This window comes from Panthera pardus, unplaced genomic scaffold (assembly GCF_024362965.1).
Source record: "Panthera pardus isolate Hobbes unplaced genomic scaffold, ASM2436296v1 HiC_scaffold_17, whole genome shotgun sequence".
NCBI classification, from domain to species: Eukaryota; Metazoa; Chordata; class Mammalia; order Carnivora; family Felidae; genus Panthera; species Panthera pardus.
This window is the reverse complement of record NW_026526732.1, coordinates 287,237-309,541: the sequence shown is the minus strand read 5'-3', so window position 1 is coordinate 309,541 and position 22,305 is coordinate 287,237. Positions and strand designations below refer to the sequence as shown.

The 22,305-nt window shown below is 49.3% G+C and overlaps 1 protein-coding gene and 1 pseudogene across 14 annotated transcripts in view; one reads left to right on the top strand and one right to left on the bottom strand.

The window, feature by feature from the left end:
- Nucleotides 1-12,357: 12,357 nt before the first annotated feature.
- Nucleotides 12,358-13,703, bottom strand: LOC109245455 (prefoldin subunit 1-like; annotated as a pseudogene).
- Nucleotides 13,704-16,138: 2,435 nt separating this feature from the next.
- Nucleotides 16,139-22,305, top strand: part of FAM120B (family with sequence similarity 120B) — a 94,947-nt gene continuing 88,780 nt past the window's right edge. For 3 of the 14 annotated variants that reach the window (XM_053904242.1, XM_053904243.1, XM_053904241.1), the window contains exon 1: nt 16,613-17,184. In XM_053904242.1, the coding sequence (XP_053760217.1) occupies nt 17,104-17,184 (81 nt within the window). In that variant the 5' untranslated portion in view covers nt 16,613-17,103. Of the gene's footprint in view, nt 16,248-16,608; nt 17,185-22,305 lie in introns of those variants that run through there. The other 11 variants (XR_008422801.1, XM_053904251.1, XM_053904248.1 and 8 more) reach the window with 8 other exon arrangements.

Here is a 22,305-nt window from a genome sequence, read left to right as displayed (position 1 = left end):
CCGCACCACACAAAACGCGCTCATTTACATTCCTGCAAAATGTTCGCCGCGAGAATCCCCTGCGCTCGCGAGGCGGGGGCCCTGGCCGCGGCCCCTCGGCTCTGCCGCCGGCCGCAGGCTCGCGGAGCCCCGCGGGGACACGCGGGGACGCGCGGGGGCGGTGCCGAGCCTCCGGCCCCGCCGAGGGCCGCCCGCCTGGGGCCGCCGGACGCGGCCTGGGACACTCGCCCGGCCGACGCGGCGTCTGCGTGCCGTCTCCCCGCGCGGGCCGGGCCTCGGGGTCTGGGGGCGCGGGGGCCGCGAGCGTGGTCGGAAAGGGGCGGGCGCGCGCAGCGGGCGGGCGGCCGTGAGTTTCGGGAAGTTTGGGAAGGTCTGACATCGACGAGCCACCCGGCCGAGGACGGCGACGCTGCGTCTGGGAGTCCTCCGAAAGCAGGGCTGAGGCGAGCGCGGCGCCCCCGGGGACCCCGGAGTCCCCGCGCCAGCGGGAGGCCGCTGGTGGGGGCGGGGTCTGGGTAGCGCTATGCGCCTCCCCCCCCCCCAAGCTGGGAGATCCTGACGCCTCAAACTAGTGCCCGCACCCCCGCCCCGCACACGCGCGCGCGCACATACACACGCGCGCGCGCACACGTCCTTCCCGGAGCGATTCTCGGCCACCGCCACCTTTCCTGGGTGTCCAGCCCCTCTCTCCTGGGTATTCCCCCCTCGGCCTCCCTCCGCTTGGTAAAAAGTGAGTTTGGTGTGTGTCGTTCGCGTGGCTGTCATTAAGGCAGTCTGTTATTGTGCGAGGCTGAATCAGTGGCTCTTTGTGCGCTCAGCTGTATGGTAATGCGGACCGCACCTGCTCCCCGCACAATGCCGAGAGAAAGAGCTCCCCTCCGCGCGCGCCGCGGCCTCTGCAACAATGTCCGGCACATGTTCTAAAGACCTTCCAGCCCGCCCCCCCCCACCCGAAATCTTTACACAACCATCACCTTATTAGGTTTTTACACGTCCATCAGACACTAGAACTTTTGTTTTCATTTTTTTTAAGGGAAATGAGTTTATTGGGAGGGCTGAGAACACACGTATCACACAATGAATTATCTAAATTGCTCTCATGCTTGTGTGCTCAATGCAGAATTAAGGTGGCGCATGGATCCCTACTCTGGCATCCAGCTTCATTAAGCACACTTCGGGGTCTTTTTCCCAACCCTGTCTGCTCCCCCTCCCCCAGCACCTACGGCGCTGTCATCAGGGTGGAAGGTGTGAATGTGGGAGTAAATGTCACTCGGTGTGTGACACAGCCCCAGGGTGCCTGGCCACAAGGGCCTCGCCGCAGGTGTGCTGTAGCCACCTTATTGGTGGGAACCGGCGCTGTCCTGGCAAAATGTGACCTTCATTGCAGCGGGTGTGGAGATCACAGAGTACTGTTTAATGAGCAGGAAGAGGGGAAATACCAAGTAAAACCACTGTAAACAACAATCTAAAATCACTTGGGGACTCAACCATGGCCATCCTTCTGGACGTTAGGCAACCAGAACCTTGTTTCTTTGGCTCCCAAATACCCGTAAAGTTCCTGAATTGACAGATCTGTACACGTTAGGTTTTCCACTGCTGCCTGGTCAAAAAGCAAAGAATGAGTCGAAAGTAATGTGCATGTAAGGGTGAAGTGAGAAAGGCGGGCTTGGACCCCACCAGAACCCCCTACTGTTTGGTTCAGAACAAATGGAGACTTCAAAGATGCTACACCCCCGGGATGGTGGCAATCCCAGTGCGGCCACCCTTTGCAGACTTTGTAAGGACGTGCTACATCCCCACAGGGCCGGGTCAGCATGAATCCTAATTTAATCTTGCCACCTAGTGTCAGCATCCTTTTCTCACTACATCCATGTTTCCTCTGAAAGCTAGTTTCTGAAAACTTTGCTCTCTCTACAGCATAGAAGTTGGTGTGTGTGTGTGTGTGTGTGTGTGTGTGTGTGTGTGTGTGGTGGGGGGGAGCTGGGTGGGTGGGAGGGAGGTGAGAGGGTTCCAGGAGCAAGGGAGACACAAAGGAAGAAAGGAATGTGAGCTCTAAATCCTCTGTGCCTCTGAGTCTGAGAGTAGATTTCAGTAAGAAATGAAATTTCAGGAACCTTTTAATTAGAAAATGGAAGTGGGAAACAGTCTCGTCTGAATGCCTGTTTAGAAAACTGGAAATAAAAAGTTCCACGCGCAAGGGCTTAAACCTTGGGGGGAAAAGACTTGCCCCAAATCTTTAACAAACCCCCCTCAGTATCAAGTATTTGTTAAATTGACGTGGCACAGATTTCTCGATTACAGCGGCAAAGCGGAACTGAAAGGCATCGTAAAATCCATCAGAATCCTGCCCAAAGCGTTCATTCTTTTCCAACTTAATTTATGCCACGCGATTCTGTATTGGGGAAATCAAGCAGAAAGCCCTTTTCTTCTCCTTCCTCCTCCTCCTGTTCTTTCCTCTTCTTTCTTCTTCCTCTCCTCTCCTCTCTCCTTCTTCCTCCTCCTCCCCTCCTTCTCCTCCTCCTCCCCCTTCTTCTTCTCCCCCTCTCCTCCTTCTCCTTCTCCTCCTCCTCCTCCTCCTCCTCCTCCTCCTCCTCCTCCTCCTCCTCTTTCCCTCTCCCCCCACCTCACGCTGGTCCCTCTCCCCCTCTCCCTTTCAAAGCTGAGCTAACGGGAGACTGTTTAACTTCTGTGTTTCTGTAGGGGCCTGTTGTAGTTTAACTCCTGCACACCAGTAGCTGAGATGAACAAAGGAGAGACTCGAGGTCCAACTATTCATCCTTTCTTTGCACTTTAATTTTCATTGATTGGGAAGACAAGGGGAGCCCTTAGGGATTCAGGCTGAAGGGGGGGACACGCCTTTAGACGCCATCAGCCCCCTAGCCAGCCATCTGCTCCGAACCAAATGGCGTTTTTCCACTCCTGACTGCGTGTCTCTATACTCCCGCAACGCACTCTGAACCCCCTAAATGCAGGAGGAGGCTCCAGCTAGAGTATGTTAAATAGACTTGCCTCCACGCCTGCCCTAGTGGCCAGATCCCCTCCTCCCCGCACACCATAAATCCTCACCTTGCTTATTAGGAAAAAGCAGGAAACTTTCTTTTAAATACTTTTTGATCTCTCAGCAAATTTACTGTACAAAGTGAGACTCATTAGGGCTTAGAAGGCACCCAATCCATCAGACACAGGAGAGGACACAGAGATTTGCTGCCTGGTGGTGGGGTTTTAGTTTTGCCAGGCATGCATAGCTCATAGCCTGAATAACCTAGTGGCTAGGGTAGGCTCGGGTTGTATGACCAGAACCACGGCCACAACAACTACAGCTAAGTTCCCTGTTTACTGGAGACCCTGGTTATTTTCCCCATCATTTTATTAGGCCACTTGGGGGAAAAGGCTCCCAGTCATCATTTTATCAAATTAAACGTGGCCACCTCAGTACTGGTGTGACCAAATGCTGTGGACACCCAAATCTGTTTCAGTCCCCTTTTGCCCAAAGAAAGGTTCTGTTCTCAGGGTGTGTGTGTGTGTGTGTGTGTGTGTGTGTGTGGTGGTTGTGGGAAGAGGAAGGAGGGTCTGGGCAGATTGCAAAAAACAATGCCCAGAATAGGCTCCAGAGTCTAAGCCAGCCACAGGTTCAGTTTTCTGTATAAACAAGTCTGGAGACTGGAGTGATGTTTGTGTTTTCTTACACCAACTGAATACTGTATACCCAACAGAGAGGTTCTCTTATTCCTGAGAAGAATTAGAGTCCTTGTTCAGAACAACAAAATAAAAAAACTTCCAAGCAGCAAATCTGGTGTTGATCAAACATGCCAGGTTACTAGGAGAAGGAGGAGGAGGAGGGGACCTAAAGCATGTTTATTAATTAGTATCACATCCCCCAGCAATACATCCTACTGCCCCTTCTCATCAGTCACAGTTTGGGTATCTTTTTTTTTTTTTTTTTTAACCACACAACGCTATTACAATCCCATTGACTATGTTCCCTATGCTGCACCTTCATCCCCATGACTTATTTATTCCACAAACAGAAGCCTATACCTCCCACAGCAGTTTTGGAATCACAAAGTGGTTAAAATAGCAAACAAATTGACCAACTTGCTGCGAAGGTGCAGATCTCTTCCGTAAGCCCTGGGTCTGTGTAGTGTAGTCACTACGGACACTTACTTCTTACTTCTTAAGGCTATCTTAAGGCTATCTCGAGTCTCCCAGAGACTCACACACACTGACCCCTATGGATATACGGATTTGTTTAGACTTGACTGAGCCCTGTGTGGATCTGTCGTTGAAGGTACATTCTGACCTAAGCCATCCATTCATACCCAGCAGGGAAAAAGAAGGGGAGGCGGGCAGAGCTAGCTTACATTTAGACACTGGAGGCCTCCCTGTTGCTGGAGAATAAACAGGTCACAGCAAACCCAGTGAGGCCCCATCCATAGCCTCTTCTGACCTCCTGGGGCAGCCCCCTCATAGCAGAGATGGCCCCACAGACAGCCAGGACAGTTACTTTGGGCCGGCAGGTTCATGTGGAGCGTGGGGGGGGGGGGGGGGCTAGTGGTAGGAGGACAGACCCCAGCAGGAGAAGCAGAGGTCCTGACAGTTTCTCCTAAAGCTTTCCCTTCTCAGCGCAGGCTGGGCCGCTGGAGACTGTAAGTGGCACGGTGGCCCGGCCTTCCCGGTGGGGCAGGGTCATGGTGTGTCATCTAACCTTTCCTTTTCAGTGGGAGCGGCGGCCGTGGCGCGGAAGGGAAGGCAGGTCCCAGTCCCACGTGGTTTCGCGTGGCGGTCGCGGTGCCGCGCACGAGGGACACCCCACCTCCGCGGATGCAGGGGCGGCGGGTGGAGGCCGCAGGTCCGCAGCGAGTTGCAAAGGCATGTGCTGATTTGCATGAGAAAGGGCGAGTCGCGTGCTCAGCTGGCGGCCCCGGCGCAGATGACGGGTCCCCACCCCCCGCGCCGCTCCCCTCCCCCCCGTCCCGGGCCGCGGCCGCGGCTCCCCGAACCCGCGGATCATCTGCTCGGGCTGTCCCGCGCTCATCTCCATGACAAAGCGCGTGTTTACCTGGCCCGGCACCGGCGGGCACGCCTTTGTCCCGGATCGGATGACCGCACAGCTGCTCCCGCCGCCGCGCGCCCGCCCCGAGTGGCCCCTCAGAACTTTCCTGCGACTGAGCGCGCGGGGGCCCCGAGGGGGGCGTGGGGCGGAGGCTGCTACGGCCCGGGAGGGGCTGTGCCGGACTGCGGCGCAGTGCCGGAGGGCTCCCCAGAGGTGGTGGCTCGGAGAGGTGCCCGCGATGGGTTGCAAGGGCCAGGGGGGCATGGGCGTGAGGCCGGTCACCCCCGCGAGCCACTGGCAGGTGCGGCGCTAGGGTGACGCAGGGCCACCCCGAGGGCCCAAGTCGACTTCGGGACGGGCCCATGCCAGCCGCGTGCGGCGACCCGGAGGGGTGGCAGGGTCGTGGCGCGCCCTTCGTGAGCCCCTGGAGGGGTGCGGCCTCTGGGAGGCCAGACCTGAACGCGGGGCAGTCCCCTGTCCGCGTCCGCGGCGGGAATCCTCGGTCCCGGGCCCAAGCGGCGCACCTGGAAACCGCAGCCTCGGACTTGGCACACAATGAGGAAGGGAAGAAAGGGCGTCGAGGGGCGCCGTCCGGCCGGCCCTGTCCCCAGGCCCTACTCCCCCAGGGCGCGCCCCCGCCCGGGGGGGGGTGGGGTGGGGCGGCGGGTCTCGGGCACCTGTCGCCGGGGCCCTGGGGCGGCCCGTCAATCACCCGGCCGGCGCGGGCGGGGGGCGCCTGGGGGCTGCGACCCTGTGCCCCGAGGCTCTAAAACGGAGTCGCCCGGAAACGTGGCTTGGCCCGGGGCCCTCCCCACGGAGGGTCCCCGCCGAACCCGCGCAGCCCGGGGCCGCGGCCGAGGAGCCCTGGGCGAGGCGAAGCTTTCGAGCGCGCTGTCCTTCCCACCTCCCCACCTCCCCTTTTCTGTGAGCATCTGCCCGGGGGAGAACAGATGTGGGCACCTGCGGTGACAGGCCGCATATGTTCCATCCTATTCACAGGCATTCAGACGTGGCCACAATGAGCAGCCTTTGTGCGCACAGTCACTAAATATATTAATCTGCACTCCCCAGAGCACCGGGCTGTTTAATTTTTCACTAGCAATAACATCTGATCTAATCCTTAAATCGGCTCCCGAAAGCCTGCCCTCCCGCCCTCCTTTTTTCTCTCTCTCTTTCCCCACCCCCTCTCCCGAAAAACGTGTGAAGCTATTCAACCTTCCACCTGTTGCCCGCTGAACTGGGCGTGGTTCTTGCAACATCTGATGTCGGTTCGGGCAGCGGGTGGGGGTGCGGACGGGCGCGACCGTGTGGGGGCCGCTGTTGGGCCACATGGGCGTAGCTCGGGCACGTTTATCAGAAGGAAAATAAACACAAAGTGCAGAGTGCGGCTCCCCAAATGTTGTGCAAACAAAGAACGACAATTATTAAACAGCTTCCGAAGCAGCCCAGCACACCCATCCTCCCTGTGTACCGCCCTTAAAAACGTACGTGAAGTTGGCATTTATCTTTTTTTGATTAAACTCCAGTGGTTACTATAAACACCGGGCAATAGGCCGCGCAGCCAAAAGGTAACATAAATCTCAGACGTAAGACTTAGGTTTTTTAAAGCAATTTTGTTGCACGGCTCTTTTTCTTAGCATCCCTTATTCTGTTTTGATTTGTTTTCGGCCACAATGGGTCCTTTAGTGCCATTGTGGGTGTCACAATGCAGACGGACATCAGGCTGTGAATGAAGACAGAGGCAGTTTAAACAAACCAGGCTCTTTCTTTCCTTCCCGTCCATTGTGATACGAATGGGCCTTCTGCACTGGCTGCTAGGAGACCGGCTTTGCAAGGCCCTACTCCAGTAAATGGGCTGGAGAGAAAGGGACCCCAATAAACAGCCTAAGTATTGGAGAAAAAAGAGGGGACAAATTTCGGCAAATGTCTTTCACCTTCAAATCAGCACATTTCTTAATCTCAAAAAGTAAGGCATGCTTTCTTGAGCTGCACTCCTTGCTTTTCGAGTTTCCTCCCTGCCCACTATGAAATTCTTAGTCTCTCCCCTATGATACGTCCCTGTCCCCGGAAGCAGAATGGGGACAGCACTGGCACTCCATCAAGGTTTGCTTTTAAAAAGCTATGGGAACAGGGTGGTGGCTGTTTATCAATCATTATCACTAATAACTAATGATCGTAAACTGCTTTCAAACTGTAAGCTGCTCACTGCTGGTAGGTATGTAGGGGCATGGTTGTGAGTCTGGATTTTTTTAGGAACAGTCACAAACCTATGCTTTCTTTTATTTTTTTTTTAATTTTTTTATGTTTATTTATTTTTGAGAGAGAGAGAGACAGAGCATGAGCAGGGGAGGGGCAGAGAGAGGGAGGGAGACACAGAATCCGAAGTAGGCTCCAGGCTCCAGGCTCCAGGCTCCGAGCTGTCAGCACAGAGCCCGATGCGGGGCTCGAACCCACAGACCTCGAGATCATGACCTGAGCCGAGGTCGGATGCTCAACCGACTGAGCCACCCAGGTGCCCCTGCTTTCTTTTAATGGTAGTTGGAACTGTTACTATTTACATTAGTAGGTTCATTAAGGCAAGAAATACAGTTGTTTTTAGGTTGTTAGGGGCCCAGTAGGAGTGAGTTAGGAATGAGCCACCACCACCACCTTCACTTCTCAGTGGTTGGAACTAAGTCACAGGACACCACTGAACTGACCATAGTCAAGGCAAATGGGAAAACCATGATGGGCTTATGGAAGTCACTATTCACAGCTGGGGCTACAGGCAGATTTACTTGCCCAAAGCACATGGCAGTGAGAAGGCCACTTCAGTCACTCACTCATGTGTTCATCCACTCACCTGTCTTGGAGGCTGGAGGTGCAAAGGAAAGTTAGGTCTTCTCTCTGCCACTACATGCATTATACAGTGAGTAGAGAAGGCTTTTATTTTCAGAAAGAGTTTGTATAGGATTACTTTGCCTTCCTTAAATGTTTGATGGAATTCACCAGTGAGGTTACGTGGGTCTGGAGTTTTCTTTGTTGGAAGGTTTTTACTTAGAAATTCAACTTAACAAATAAATGTATGGTTTAATGAATATAGGGTTACTCAGATTTTCTATTTCTTCTCAGGCTTGGTAGTTTTTATGGCTCAAGGAATTAAAAAACAATTTTTTTTAATGTTTATTTTTGAGACAGAGACAGAGCACGAGTGGGGAAGGAGCAGCGAGAGAGGGAGACATGGAATCTGAAGCAGGCTCCAGGCCCTGAGCTGTCAGCACAGAGCCCAACGCGGGGCTCGGACTCATAAGCCGTGAAAGCATGACCTGAGCCGGAGCTGACTCTTAACCGCTTAACCGACAGAGCCACCTAGGCGCCCCAGGCTCAAGGGATTTTTTCCTCTTATCCGAAGCTGTTCAAATAGTCTTCTTTTAACCTTTCGGTGTAAGTAAACTCTGTGGTTCCATCTTCCATCATTAATATGGGTGATCTCTGTCTTCTTTTTTTTGTTGTGATCAATATAGCTACAGGTTTATCAGTTTCATTGCTCTCATCAAAGAACCAGTCTTGTTCCACTGAGCACCTTTGCTGATCAAGGCTAGATCTAGCCCAAGCCACTGGGCTTGCCTTCCTTCGGGAATCTCCACCCTCCACTTCCTGTTGTCTACTCCCTGAAAATAATCATTTCATATATTTTGTCTAGATTTCTAGTTGTTTAAAGTGGAAGGACAAGTTCTGTAGGAATTATTCCTTCATGGGCAGAAGCTGAAACAGGATACTTTCGGTGGCAAGTAACAGAAAATCCTAATTGAACACACTTAACTATAAGGAAGGGACACCATCAAATAGAATTAGGAGGTGGTCTTTGTGTGAGTTAATCTTTGGCTTAACCGCATCGTCCAGGCACAAGGCACTCTCCATGTTTCTGCTCCACTGGCTTTGGATTGACTTCAAATGTTGCTTAACTCCCTCCCACGACTGCATGATGGCTGCAGGGGCCCAGAAGTCACAAGCAGACATAACAATGACCAGAGGAAGAGGCTCATTTTCTTTCTGTGTGACACTTTGTAACAGCCATAAAACACTTCAGTAATATTCAAGGTGGACTAACCATGTAGAAGTCAGTGTATTGTTATGGTTATGGCTTTTTTTCTTTCCCAGTTTTTGGATGGTGAACTATTGCTCAAATGAAACCACATCAACCCATGTGGTTGTGTTCAAAGAAATTCAGTTCAGCATTCAAATAAAATTAAAACTAACTCCAAATAAATTTCAAAGGCTGTTTGTTACCAAGAGAAACCCGCCCTGATCCCACCCTTCCCAAGCTCATTTCATGCTCCATGTTTCTTCTGTTTCTCAGTGGATGTGAAGGCTTTCCCTTCACCCTTATACTCTCCCTTAACTCCCTTCTCCCTACTTTCAACCTAGTTTCTTTCTTTCTTCTTTTCTTTCCTTCCCTATTTTTCTCTTTTATGTAAATCTGCCATCCTGTTTTTAGGTTCTCCTTACAATTCATGTCTGATGTGCACAATAGGGCATAGGAAACACCTATGTGTGGTGCCAAGCAGGAGGCGGGGAAAGGACCTGAATAATCCCATGTAACTTTTTTGCTTCTGTTATGCTGATTTCCATGTACAACTTTCTGCTAGTGTCCTGGGAAAGGGGCCTGCAAAAGAATCTTTGGCTTCTCCCTTCCTTCACTATTGTGCGCTGGAGTTGTAAAACAAATTTTAAAGCCTATAGAATTTAGACAGATTTGAGTCTGAACAACAATTGTGCCACTTACTACCACTTGCACTGGTTATTTAACAACTCTTTAAAACTTAAAGTTTTTTCTTTTACCAAAGTAATACGGTTACAGATTTTAAAATTCAAGTAGGATTTCCAGATTCATAACAAAAAATAGCAATCACCTGCATCAAGCATTCCCACTTTCAATTCCTTCCTCTAACTTAACTCTTCGCTATTGTTTTTTAAAATTTACTCTATTTCTTTTTTAATGTTTCTTTTTGAGAGAGAGAAAGAGAGAGAGAGAAAGAGAGAACGAGCAGGGGAGGGGCAGAGAGAGAGAGAGAGAGGGAGATACAGAATCCGAAGCAGGCTCCAGGCTCTGAGTTGTCAGCACAGAACCCAACGCGGGGCACAAAGTGTGAGATCACGACCTGAGCTGAAGCCAGAGGCTTAATGGACTGAGCCGAGCAGGCGACCCCTCCCCCCGCCCCCGGGGCCTTTTTTTAATGTTTACTCTCCTATTTCTTATAAAAGAGTCTCTAATGTTATGTCTGTCTTATTCCCTTGCACGTATTGTCTATGGACTTACCAGCTCTAGCAGATGAAGATTTAACTCTTCCACCGGATTTCCCAGACACACGCATTTATGAACACGTATAAGATTGCCTCCCATTTTTTAAAACAATTATAGCATCCTTTTGTATTAAATTACCATTCTGTATTTACTTTATTATTTTTTTTAATGTTTATTTTTGAAAGAGGGGGAGAGAGACAGAGTGTGAGTGGGGGAGGGGCAGAGAGAGAGACACACACAGAATCGGAAGCAGGCTCCAGGCTCCAAGCTGTCAGCACAGAGCCCGATGCAGGCATCGAACTCACAGACTAGGAGATCATGACCTGAGCTGAAATCAAGAGTTGGATGCTTAACTGACTGAGCCACTCAGGCGCCCCTCAATTTTTTTTTTAACAGATGTCATTTAAGGAATGTTTTCCATTCAAATAGAATTTTCTTAAAAAAATTCTTTTTTAAGATTTGTTATTTTTGAGAGACAGAGACAGAGTGTGAGCAGGGGAAGGGCAAAGAGAGAGAGAGAGAGAGAGAGAGAGAGAATCTAAAATAGGCTCCAGGTTCTGAGCTGTCAGCACAGAGCCCGACATGGGGCTCGAACCCACAAACCATGAGAACATGACCTGAGCTGAAGTCAGGCACTTAACCAACTGAGCCACATAGATGCCCCATGTATTTGCCTTACTAAAGCTAGGTAATTATTCACAGCTGAGGCACATGCGGTGATTACATTTTATTTTTTGTGCACTTTTTTGTCTTTACTGGATTCAACAATTGCCTAATATATTTGCTTGACGTTTCTGTGTACCTCTTACTTATCATCACCAAACTCCAAAGATCTTCCTTTAAAGTATTCAGACACATCAGGTGTTCATGGGTGTCACTGTCCTGGATGAGGAAGGTATCTCTGGGAGGCACCTGCTCTAGTTTAAATGGTCTCTATCTAGGACTTACTTTCCTCCTCTGTCTTCACTTGGATTCCCTGCTACCCAGGTCCTAAATATCCCTCTTTCCTGACTACTTAATTTTGGAGAGTATCCCTCTGCAGGTTTCTGAATGGATTTGGTAGATCATATTTTTGAGCTGCATATCTCAATATATCTTTATTCTACCCTCACACTTAACTAATATTTTGAGTGAGAGTAGAATTTAGTGTTAGAATTATTTTCTTCAGAATTTTAAAGTTAAGTCTCCACTGAATTTCAGCTTCCTGGGATTCAATTGAGAATTTCCATGCCCTTCTGATTTCCAAACCTTTAAATGTGACCTTTTTCTTTTTTCCTATGGAAACTTTTTTTTTTTTTTTTTTTTTTTTTTTTTTTAGGAAGGGGCAAGTCTGAATATTTATTACCCTTCTTAAAAATATGATTATTTAGGGGCACCTGGGTGGCTCAGTCGGTTGGGCGGCCGACTTCGGCTCGGGTCATGATCTCGCGGTCCGTGAGTTCGAGTCCTGCGTCGGGCTCTGTGCTGACAGCTCAGAGCCCGGAGCCTGCTTCAGATTGTGTCTCCCTCTCTCTGACCCTCCCCCGTTCATGCTCTGTCTCTCTCTGTCTCAAAAATAAATAAATGTTAAAAAATAAAAATAAAAAAAATAAAAATAAAAAAATATGATTATTTACATAACTTGGTTTTTAATAATTGGCTCTCCTGAGTCAGTACAAGCCAGCTTCAGCACACCACTGCCCCTAAGCCTCTAGGAGGCCTTAGGATTGTACTGTCCACCAGGAGACAGCCTGACTGCATTTTCTTATGGAACATGTGGGAGTAAGCAGGGAAGGAATCTTTAGGCAGAATGCCACCAAGGTTCACTTAAATTCAGTTATCTCCTGGTCTCTCTTCTTCCTGATCTGCATGGAGGCTCAGAAGTAGAAGGATTTGCTCAAAGGAACAGAAAGGAACAAAAAGAACCAGGAAAGACTTCAATGCGAAAGGAACAGAGCCAAAGCTCTGGAGGGGGACAGGTCAGGGAAGAGCTGAGGTTGAAAGCCTCTGGCCCTCGGTTCTCAAGAAAGGCAGACTTGGGGGGGGGGGGAGATGCCTTTTATTGGTCTAACCAGCATAACTAGTAGTAGGTTTGGGCAGAGCTCCCCTATCTGTCCTGGCCCCCATCTTTCCTGGGTGTTCCTGACTCACCCCAGGGGAGGAGAGTGTTGGGCAGGGGTGGCAGGCAGAGCCAGGATCGAAAAGGGGATCAGGGTGAAGTAGAAAGCACGGGGTTACCAGATCACTCAAATAAAAAGCCCATCAGGGCAGAAGAGAGGATATTTCCCCAAACAGGCCCCTCTGCCCTTGCCAGGAGTGGAAGGGGGCAGGAAGCTTTCACTAGAGGTTTCCTACTGTGCCCTTTGTGCTACCAGCATCTCCCAGATGTGTTCCTCAGCTTCCTTCACACTCTGCTCCAGGTAGGATTTTTTCTGTTCCAATTCTTTAATTTTTTCTTCTGCTATTTCCTGTTTCTCTGAGTTGATTGTGAATTACCTCCTTGGACTGAAGAATAAACATTCTTCCTACACCTTCATACAGGTTAGTCTCATCTATCAAAGTCATAATCTCTGTATCTGTAAGATGTGCATGCTTTTTTGTCTGTTTAGCTGTTCAATCTGTATGTCTGCAACTTCACCTTCTGTTGAATGTCAATAACTTTGGCTTGAAGCTCTGTGAAGGCCCTCTTCAATTCCAGATCCACGGGAGCGGCCATCTTGGTTCACTCAGGGTGCCTCTCCCTATGGAAACTTTTAAGGATCTTTTCTTTATCGCTGGTGTCCTGAAATTTCATGATGTACTTTAGTGTGGATCATTTTAGATTTGTCGTGCTGGGCATTTGGCAATCCTTTTCAATATAAGAACGTGTCTTTTACATCTGGGAAGTTTTCTTGAATTATTTCTTGAGTATTTCCTCCTCTTCATTTTCTCTTTCTTGTAATTCCTGTTTTTCACATGTCAAACTTTAATCTTCTAATTTTCTTATGTTTTGTCTTTCTCCATATTTTTCTCTTTGTTCCAATATCTGTGAGATATCATCAGATTTATCTTCTAACTTTAAACACTTTTTAAATTTAGGGCGCCTGAGTGGCTCAGTCGGTTGAGCGTCCGACTTCCGCTCAGGTCATGATCTCATGGCTCCTAGTTCGAACCCTGTGTCAGGCTCTGTGCTGACAGCTCAGAGCCTGGAGCCTGCTTCTGATTCTGTGTCTCCCTCTCTCTCTGCCCCTAACCCACTCGCATTGTCTCTGTCTCTCTCAAAAATAAATAAACATTAAAAAAATTTTTAAACACTTTTTAAATTTATCATGGCTTTTATAATTTTCAAGAGCTCTTATTTTTGGAATGTTCTTTTACATATTCCCTCTCTGTTTCTCTCATGGATAATCTTCAGAGATTGCAAAGAATTTTTTTTTTAATTTTTTTTTTTTAACATTTATTTATTTTTGAGACAGAGAGAGACAGAGTATGAATGGGGGAGGGGCAGAAGAATAATGGGTTTTTTTACAATATTTTTCTTCTTTCTTCTAGTTTTTTGTTTTTTCCTTTTCTTCTGTCTTCCTCACATGTCTGTCAATCCTCGGTCACAGGTGTCTATTTCGGAGGGAGGCAGACATGCTTATCGGAAGCTCTGTGGGATAGATGAAGACCACCAAGTGGTGGGACTCACCTAAGGCAGTTTGAGGAGCTTTGGCTGGCCTGTCACCCTCCGCCTCCACTGTCTGGGTCCCCACAGGCTGCAGCTGGTGTCTCTGCTTGCCCCTCGCTCCTTCCGAACTCCTTTTGTTTCCTAGGTTTTCTCCTTCTGACCTTCCTTTTCTGAGATTCCACTTCCTTCCAGGCTCAAGTCACACTTTATCTTCTTGTTGCCTTCTTCATCCGCATGTTATAAACTTTACACTATGTTTCACTTGTTTCCCAATATTTAATGTATGTTCATTTGTCTTCCCAACTGCAACGTGTGTCCCTTAAGATGAGAGACCACTTCGCATCCTTCTTGGTGTGGCACCCAACCAGTAGTAGCTGCTAAGCACTGTTGATTTTACCGAAAGAAATTTTTCAAGTCAGCCAGAAAGGAAAGCCTTGTATGCCGGGTGGAGAGATTCCTTCTCAGATGTAACACATACATGTGGTGTCGCTGCAGTTTGGTAATGCTTTCTGAGTGCTTGATCTGTCAAGTGCTTTGCAAGAGACTCTGAAGAGAGCAGCATTTGATCATTTTACTTCAGCGGAAGCCTCTCGTTCCCTGGGGTTCACAGCAGCACTACCAGATATGTTGTGTGTACAGACAGGTTTTGAGATGCGGCCTAAATAATTAGGTATTACTAATAATTTAACTTCCTCCATAATTTACCTAAAAATAAATTACATTGGTTTAAAGGCTAATCTGCTATCACACTTGGCCAGTGAAACATTCTCTTGGTTGTAGAGAAAAGGGTGGCATTGCAGCTAGAGGAACGGACATTGGGTATAGTCTGGACTGCCTGATATCTGAGCCTTAAGGGAGCATGTCCTGACTGTGAACTTGACTGATCTTAAAGCGGTTTTCCAAATAAGGTGGATATGGTGGCTTACAAGCAGAGTCCAAACTCCTTAACATGAGATGGAGACGCTGCATGACCAGGTGATCCTGTTCACCAACCAGTTTTATGTGCCACCACTCTCTCATGTATAGGTTACAGTCCGTGAAATTCCTCTAACACGTCCTGCTTCTGCACCTGTCCTTGCTTCTCCCCAGAAATCTCACTCCATTCAGACCAGAAAACCTGCCCAGTAAATAAATTCGGCTTCAAGGGTAATTATGATCATCATCATCACAGACAGCAATGCCAACAAATGGCTAAAATGCACGTGCTTACCAAGGGCTGAGTGCTCTGCCATATTCTTTGTTTTTTGGTTTGTTTTTGCTTTTTAAAGTTTATTTATTTTGAGAGAGCGAGAGCAGCAGAGAGTCAGAGAGAGAGGGAGAGAGAATCTCAAGAACTGTGACACCAAGACCTGAGCAGAAACCAAGGTTTGGATGCTTAACCTCCTGAGCCGCCAGGCGCCCCTCTGCTATATTCCTCGTAAGCACTGCCTGGGAAGTACCATTACCGTCCCAACTAAAGAGTCGAGGAAGCTGTGCGTACAGAGGTTAAAAAACAACTTGCCCAGGATCACGCACCCGATTCCGTATTCCCCACTCCCACTCCCCATACCTCACGCGTAAATGGGCACATTCAGTGTTGGTTAACACAGGTTTGCCCCGGTTTCCCAAAGTTTGTCACCCCACTTCGTCAGCGCGTTTCCGCTAACTCAAAGAAATCCGAAGAGGACTTCCGCTTGCATGAAAAAAGCCACCGGGGCACCAGTGCAGGTCTTTCCTAAAAGCGAAGTGGTGTACTCTTCGCTTTGCACCGTTTGGACTTAGAAAAGGTTTCAGAGAGCGCTCTGCTTTCCGACGGAGCGGCAACCTCCCAAGAGCCTTTCGGGACAGCCGGGCTTCAGGCAAGCCTGACCTTCTCCCGAGCCGGCCGCGGCGGTCACCTGGGTCCCGGAAAAACTGGCGCCAGGGGCTCCGGGTAGCGTCGGCCCCCACAGGCCAGCAGGGCGAACGAGCCCAGGCGGCCAGCCTCAATCCACCCGCGGCCCGCAGCGCAGCACCGGCAGAAAGGAGAGGAAAGAGGCGGCGCCCCGCCGACGCCCACGGGAGGCGCAGGAACCGTGTGACCCCGACCTAGGAAGCAACGCGCGGTTTCCAAGGACACGGGCGTGGCGCCTGCGCAACTCGCTTCCCCGGAGCCGGGGGAACGGGCCGGGCAGGCCCCGCCCCCCGTGCAGGGAGGTTCCCGCGAGCGGAAGCGCTTGAGGCGGAAGCGGAAGTGCGCAGACGGCTGCGGCTGGGCCGAGGGCGGTGCGGGCGCGTCTCTGGCTGTGCTGGCGTATCTCTAGGTAGGGCCGGGTCTGCGGGGCCAGCGCCGTCCCGACCGCTCTCCGCCTGCCGGGCTCGGCTCGCTGCGCTCGCGTTTCTGCGCCGTCGCGGCCGCCCCGGCCGTGAACCCCGTCGCGGGTCCCTTGGCCCGGGTCCGAGCCCTCCGCGGCCTTGCCCGCCCTCAGCCCCGCCGCCCCGCTCCGGGTACCTGGGAATCGCCGCCCACCGCCTTTCCCCTCCTGGGCCTCTCCGACCCGGTCACCTCATTCCCTGACCTCCCGACCCCCCCCCCCCCCACCCCCCCCCTCCCCCGGCTGCGACCTTCGCTTCCTCCTCTTTGGTGTCGTCCTGACCCGACCCTCAAGAGACGTGTGCCAATTCCGGGTCCTGACCTGACGGTCCCCTCAACAGATGTGTGCCAATGCCGGCTCCGCTCTTCTCGGCTACCCGGGCGCACAACTGTGTGATCGCCCCCAGAGAGGCGTCCTCTGATGTCTGCACTCGCGTCTCAAAACTTGTGTGCCTTTCCCCCCAGGCATGTCTGGGCTGTCCTCAGCCGGGGCTCCAGCCCCTAGCAAGTGCTAAGTCCTTGCAGAAAGGAAGATGAAAAGACGGCAGACCAGTGTACGGATAGCCGAGAGGACGACTTGTCTACGGTGGCCAAGCAGGGGCAGGAAAGTGTCTTTGCAGGAGCGGGGATTTGAGCTGAGGGTTAAAGAAGTAGGGTTAGGTAATAGAAGTAGAAGATAATAGCCTAGCGATGGGGAATGGCAGGAAGTTACAGAGAATTTGGGGCAAGGAAGTGAAGTGATCAGATGTCATTATTAAGAGTTAGCCTGGCAGGTGTAGGATGATGGCGTGGGGTGATGGTACATCATGACAAGAGGGCTTTTGCGGTTGTGCAGGAGAGAAGCTTTAAAACCTAAACCCGGAAATGGTAGTGGAGAGAACTTGGAGGTGAGTTGAATGCGAAAGGCATGAGGTGTTGGTATTTCTAATGACTTGTAGGTTTTTGGCTTGACGTTTGAGATGACTCAGAGAGTGAGAAATGGCTTGGGGAGCAAGTCTGGAGCATCAGGCTGCTGACTGCTCACCTCCCAAGCGTATTAAGTTGTTTGGCCTGGAGCTGTATTTCACGGTTCCTCTAGTCACCTCGCCCTTTATTTTTGTCCTTGGTCTCTGTCATTTGTGAGTCATGGCCTCACGTCTGCATGTGCTCAGTGACCTGCCCCTGTTTGGGCCTTGCTCGTAGGAGCTAGCCTCTCTGCACCGGCACAGCCTTCACACATTGTCTGTGTTTAGATTTCCTCGTCACCCTGTCTCCTGCCATCCCTAAGCTCTGCGAAGTGGTTCTCGCCCACTGTGTGGTAACGCTGGTCTCAGAGCTGCACTTGTCCTTCCTCACCAGCTGTGCTCAGGAACAGCGCTGACAGCATCCCAGCTGTGCCAAACCCCTCACTGCCCATGTCTGTACGCACACTGTCTCTGAACCACCTTCCCTCTTACCTACCTTGTATAATTTCTAAACCCCTAATCTCTCCGACACGTGGCGCCCTCTCCTCTGGTCACTTCTGGCCCGCTGTTTTCTCGCCTGCAAACTGAGAAGACAAGGAGGTGGCATCTGAGGTCCTACCCCATCCCTGAGCCTTAACCTGGGTGTCGTTTATGGGGTAGATTTACCGTGAAGCTAATGAAGACCAGGTTTCAGGGTCCCTCACTTTCATGAGCCCCTTCCAAGACCCTGGGAAAGACCTCAGTGGTCTTGTGTTTGTAATTTTGTAGTTTTTAAAAAGAAGGACCCCAACCGTGTAGGCTTCAGGCCCTGCACAACTTGGATCCCTGTGAAACTGGCCATTTGTCACATCCTGCTGTCTTGCTGTTTGCATTCTTGTCCTTCAGACTTTCCCCTTCGTGTGTGTGCTAATCATCGGGGCTTGGAGACAGAACAGGAGTGAATGGAGCCCAGTTCCTGCTGGAACCCTCAGCCGGGGAGGGGCATGCATTTGGCAGAACCTTTGCGGCGATGCCTGTATTGATTTCACTGCTGCGTTGCCACCTTTTTCAAGAAAAGGTTAATGGTGAGAAGGAAAGTCTGTTTGATTGAGGTCATAAAAGCAGTTCTTATCTCTGGAAGAAGCTACAGCAATACATGGAAAATCCTTCAGGGGCATTAATTGCATCCTTTCGGTAGTTTGAAAGTGAGGTAACCCCTATGCTGTAAGTTAGTTTCATAAGGCTTCGTAATAAGTATGAATAACTTTTTATTTTGATTTGCTTTTACATATGTTTCTTTGTAAAGTGCTGTTGGGAAGATCTTCACAGACTAAAAACGTGTTGTTTAAGCCTTAAATTACTTACATAAAATAACATATTTTTAAAGCATTTTGTAGCAGTAGTTTAAAATCTACCAAATTGAGAGGTAAATCATTATTTAATTTGTACAAAAAAGGGAATCGATGATCTACAGAGATTAAATGTTTTGTCTCCGGTCAGACATTGCCAACCAAAAACCCAGCTCCTGAGCATCCTTACAAGAAGGAACCCACTGCTTTTGCTGTAGAACGTTTGCTATAACGTGGACCAAACCAGTAGGTCCTTCAGTATGCCTGTCTAGCTGCAGAGTCCTGCCGGGACGCGTGAGGTTCCACGAGGCTGTGCAGCTGAACTACTGTTCCCATTAGCGCTGTAGCCCAGAGTTGCGTTATTGTAAAGTCAGTTATATCCAAACCATCGCCACCCAGGACAAGAGGAAGGTAATTCTGTTTGAAACAGTGGAGTTTTCTGGATAGTTCAATTCTGGGTTTTTGCCCAGTAAACGCTAAAATCTCCCATTTCAGGGTGGCAGTCTTTGTAAAATATAACATTTCCCTGCTTTGTTAATAGAATGCATTGGATGTAGTATAAACTTGCTTTAATGATCTCAAACACTTTAAACATAATTTGTTAGTTGTGATGTAAACACTGTTAGAACTTGTTGAGGCGCGGGAAGCTATTCCGCTGTTATTTGTAAGGAGTTTTTGTGTCTCTCGGGTTTTTTTAGAGTTCCTGTTCTTCTGCTTTCTCCTTGTCAGCCCTCAGCAGTTCCTGCTGCCATTGGTGTACATATGCCTGCTTCAGATGCCCTTTCCATATTTTTCTCTTCTGTGGACATAGAAGCTTCTTGTTAGAACTGAATAAAGAAATAGTCTGTAGATATAAATAAGAGCTTGAAGAAGTCTCTTACGAATAAATTGTTTTAGCCTTAACTCATGAGTTTATATTGATTCTTACCCTGAATTCTGAATAAATGAAGCATAAATTTGTGCATGCATACGTGTGTCTTCACCTGTGTTCAGTGACAGTGATTTTCACATTATGTGTCATTGTCCTTTAAGGGGTTTTGTAGAGCTGCAGTGGGTTAGGGAAAGGCCCAGTGCTCTGGTTGCTCCTTCAGTCCTGATTATTCTGTTAATGCCCTTATGACTGGGAGAACCTTCAGGAAGGAGAGCTCTCTGGCTGAGGACACCCACAGGGTAATTCCCAGCACTGGAGCCGGCAGCAACCAGACCACTCCGATGTGACGGTTAGGTGGGGGTGTGGCTTAGTAAAAGGTGCATAGGCTTTGGAGGCCGATGGGTTCAAATCTCGCCTCTCCTGTTGTCTGTGGCCTCCGGCAGGTGCCCTGATGTGGCACACACACTGCTGCCCAGCACCAGCTCTTTTTCCTTCTTGGCTGGTACAGCATGCCTGTCGCAAGTCTGAAAAACGGATCATGGGCCCGTGGGACTAGAGATGTCTGCTGCGGGACTTTTAGAGTAAGTGTGCAGTATGGTGCATTTTGACACACGTGTGCACACTGCCAGGCTTTCTTCTCTGATGGACCCTGTGCCTTTCACTCCCTCTCTCAGGGCTCATATCTTAGTGACTTTGCCTTGCCTGCTGCTGTGTCCACAGCCGCTAGCACAGGGCCTGGAGTACAGTAAACACTAGATGGACATTTATGGAGCAAATATGGGAACTTAGAACTCTTGCCTTTGGTACGTGTGTGGGGGCCAAAAGAGGGTCTCTTCCTCTGTTGTCTTGCAATGGGAGTTAGGACTCTGCACCCCACCAGTGTCAGGGTTCTTCCAGAGTAGGTGTCTGGATGTTGGGCAGCTAGAGCAACCAGTGCCTCCCAGAGCCCCGTCATTTATCTCCAGTCTTGCCTGTCTCCAGCCTTTCTCCACCACGTCAGGTGAGTGTTTCTAAAATGTTCTTGTTTAGGAGCCTTGATGACCAGTACCTGGTCTCCCTTGGGAAGAAGTGCAGGTGCCTATGTGTCCTTTGGGAGCCCTGTGCTATCTGGCCCTGTCTGCAGCATCATCGCCTCACTCTTCCTCCTTTAAATCAGAGTTCTGGCCACACAGAGGTTGTTTTTTGTTTTGTTTTTTTCCATTTTCCATGTTCGAGGAACACATAAGTAGCATTGCAGGTAAAACTGCTGAATAGAACACGTATCTTAAGCACCTTAGAAACACCCATTTACTGATTAAAAAAAAAGATATCTTACAAACTTTAAAACATTTTCACTCCTTATTTCTCCTGTGCCTCCCACCTGCCTGCTGTCTCATCTCCGTCTGGCGCATCCGTCTTTCCTGCCTTTCGTCAAGGCTCACTTCTAGTGCCCTGGCTCAGGACAGCCATTGTGGATCCTTGATCTCGGATGGGTCCTCCTGCTGAGTAGCTCTGTGCCATTTCTCTGGCCTGTAGCTATGCTCAAGTGACTGTTGTTGGTTGAATGTTTTCCTGATGAAGCATAACCCTCTGGAGGGCAGGGCCCCTGTGTCTTGTTGGTAGAGAGGGTCTGCCGTAGTCAGTGACCTAAGGTGCTTGCTGAAGGAGTAAACCAGATGTATGTTCAGACAAGATCCCTTGGTATTGTTGAGGAGAACTGAGTGCTAATGAGTGGCAGCTACAAATGATATCTTGTCGAAAAAAGGACCAATATGTGCTTTTACTTGACTCAGCAGTTTCATATCCAAGATTTGTCCCAAGGAAGTGCTCAGAGATGGGCTCAAAGATTTACATACACAGATGGGATTCACTTTCTTCTCTCTGGCATTGTGCATCCATTAAAAGTGACACTGCAGGAGAAGTTTAACAGAATGATTTGGAAATCTATTCATGATCAATTAAGACAAAAAAGTAGATTACAGAAAAGTATCCCTATTTTTAAAAACAATGAGTAATAATAAAAAAAGGCTAGAAATATGTACTCTAAAATTGTTGTAGTCATTGTCTTTGGAAGATGAGATTATGAGTAGTCTTTTTTTTCCTCCCCCTTTGTGCTATCTCTGACTTTTCTGCAAAGGACATGACTACTTGTTAAATTAGGAACATTTTTGTGAATATGTTTCCGATAGTGAAAAGTAAACCAACTTGTAAAAATCATAAATACAGTAAAACCTCAGTAAAACTTATAAAGCTTTGTTCTAAATTTTGAGATAACTTAAGAATTTTGACTGGTGCTGTGATGATTTTACTAACCCTAGGCGATGATGGTATGCTTTATGAATAAATTTGTAATACAAGTGAAATTGCGTCACAGTATATGAGGCAGGTCTTATACCCCTCATTTTGCAGATAAGAAAAATGAAGCTTACAGAATAAAGTAACTTGCTCAGTATTTTACTGCTGTTGAGTGGAAGTTAGAATCTGAATTCACTAGAGCCTTCCCTTTTATTGACAGTATTATACTGCCTAGTGGTCTGTCACTTCTCCCTAGGGCACTGCTTGGGGGGGGGGGGGAACTGACCTGTTGACCTAGCAGCTGCTGAGTGCCTACATCAGCCATGCGCCAGTTTTCTGGATCTTGGCACCAGTGGTCATGGCCCGACTGTGTCCTGGAGGGCCCTCCAGGACACCCTGCATGTATGATGTACGTACGGTGTACATCAGAATAGCTATAGGCTTTCCGTTTCTCATGTGAAGAGCTTTATAGAGATGTGGTGTGGGAGAAAAAATGTTCTGACGCTTGCTGAAACAGTACAGAAGGTTTTACTCAAGATTATTGCAATAGGGGTGTTCCACTAAGGGAGAGAGATGGGGCTCAGCTTTGAA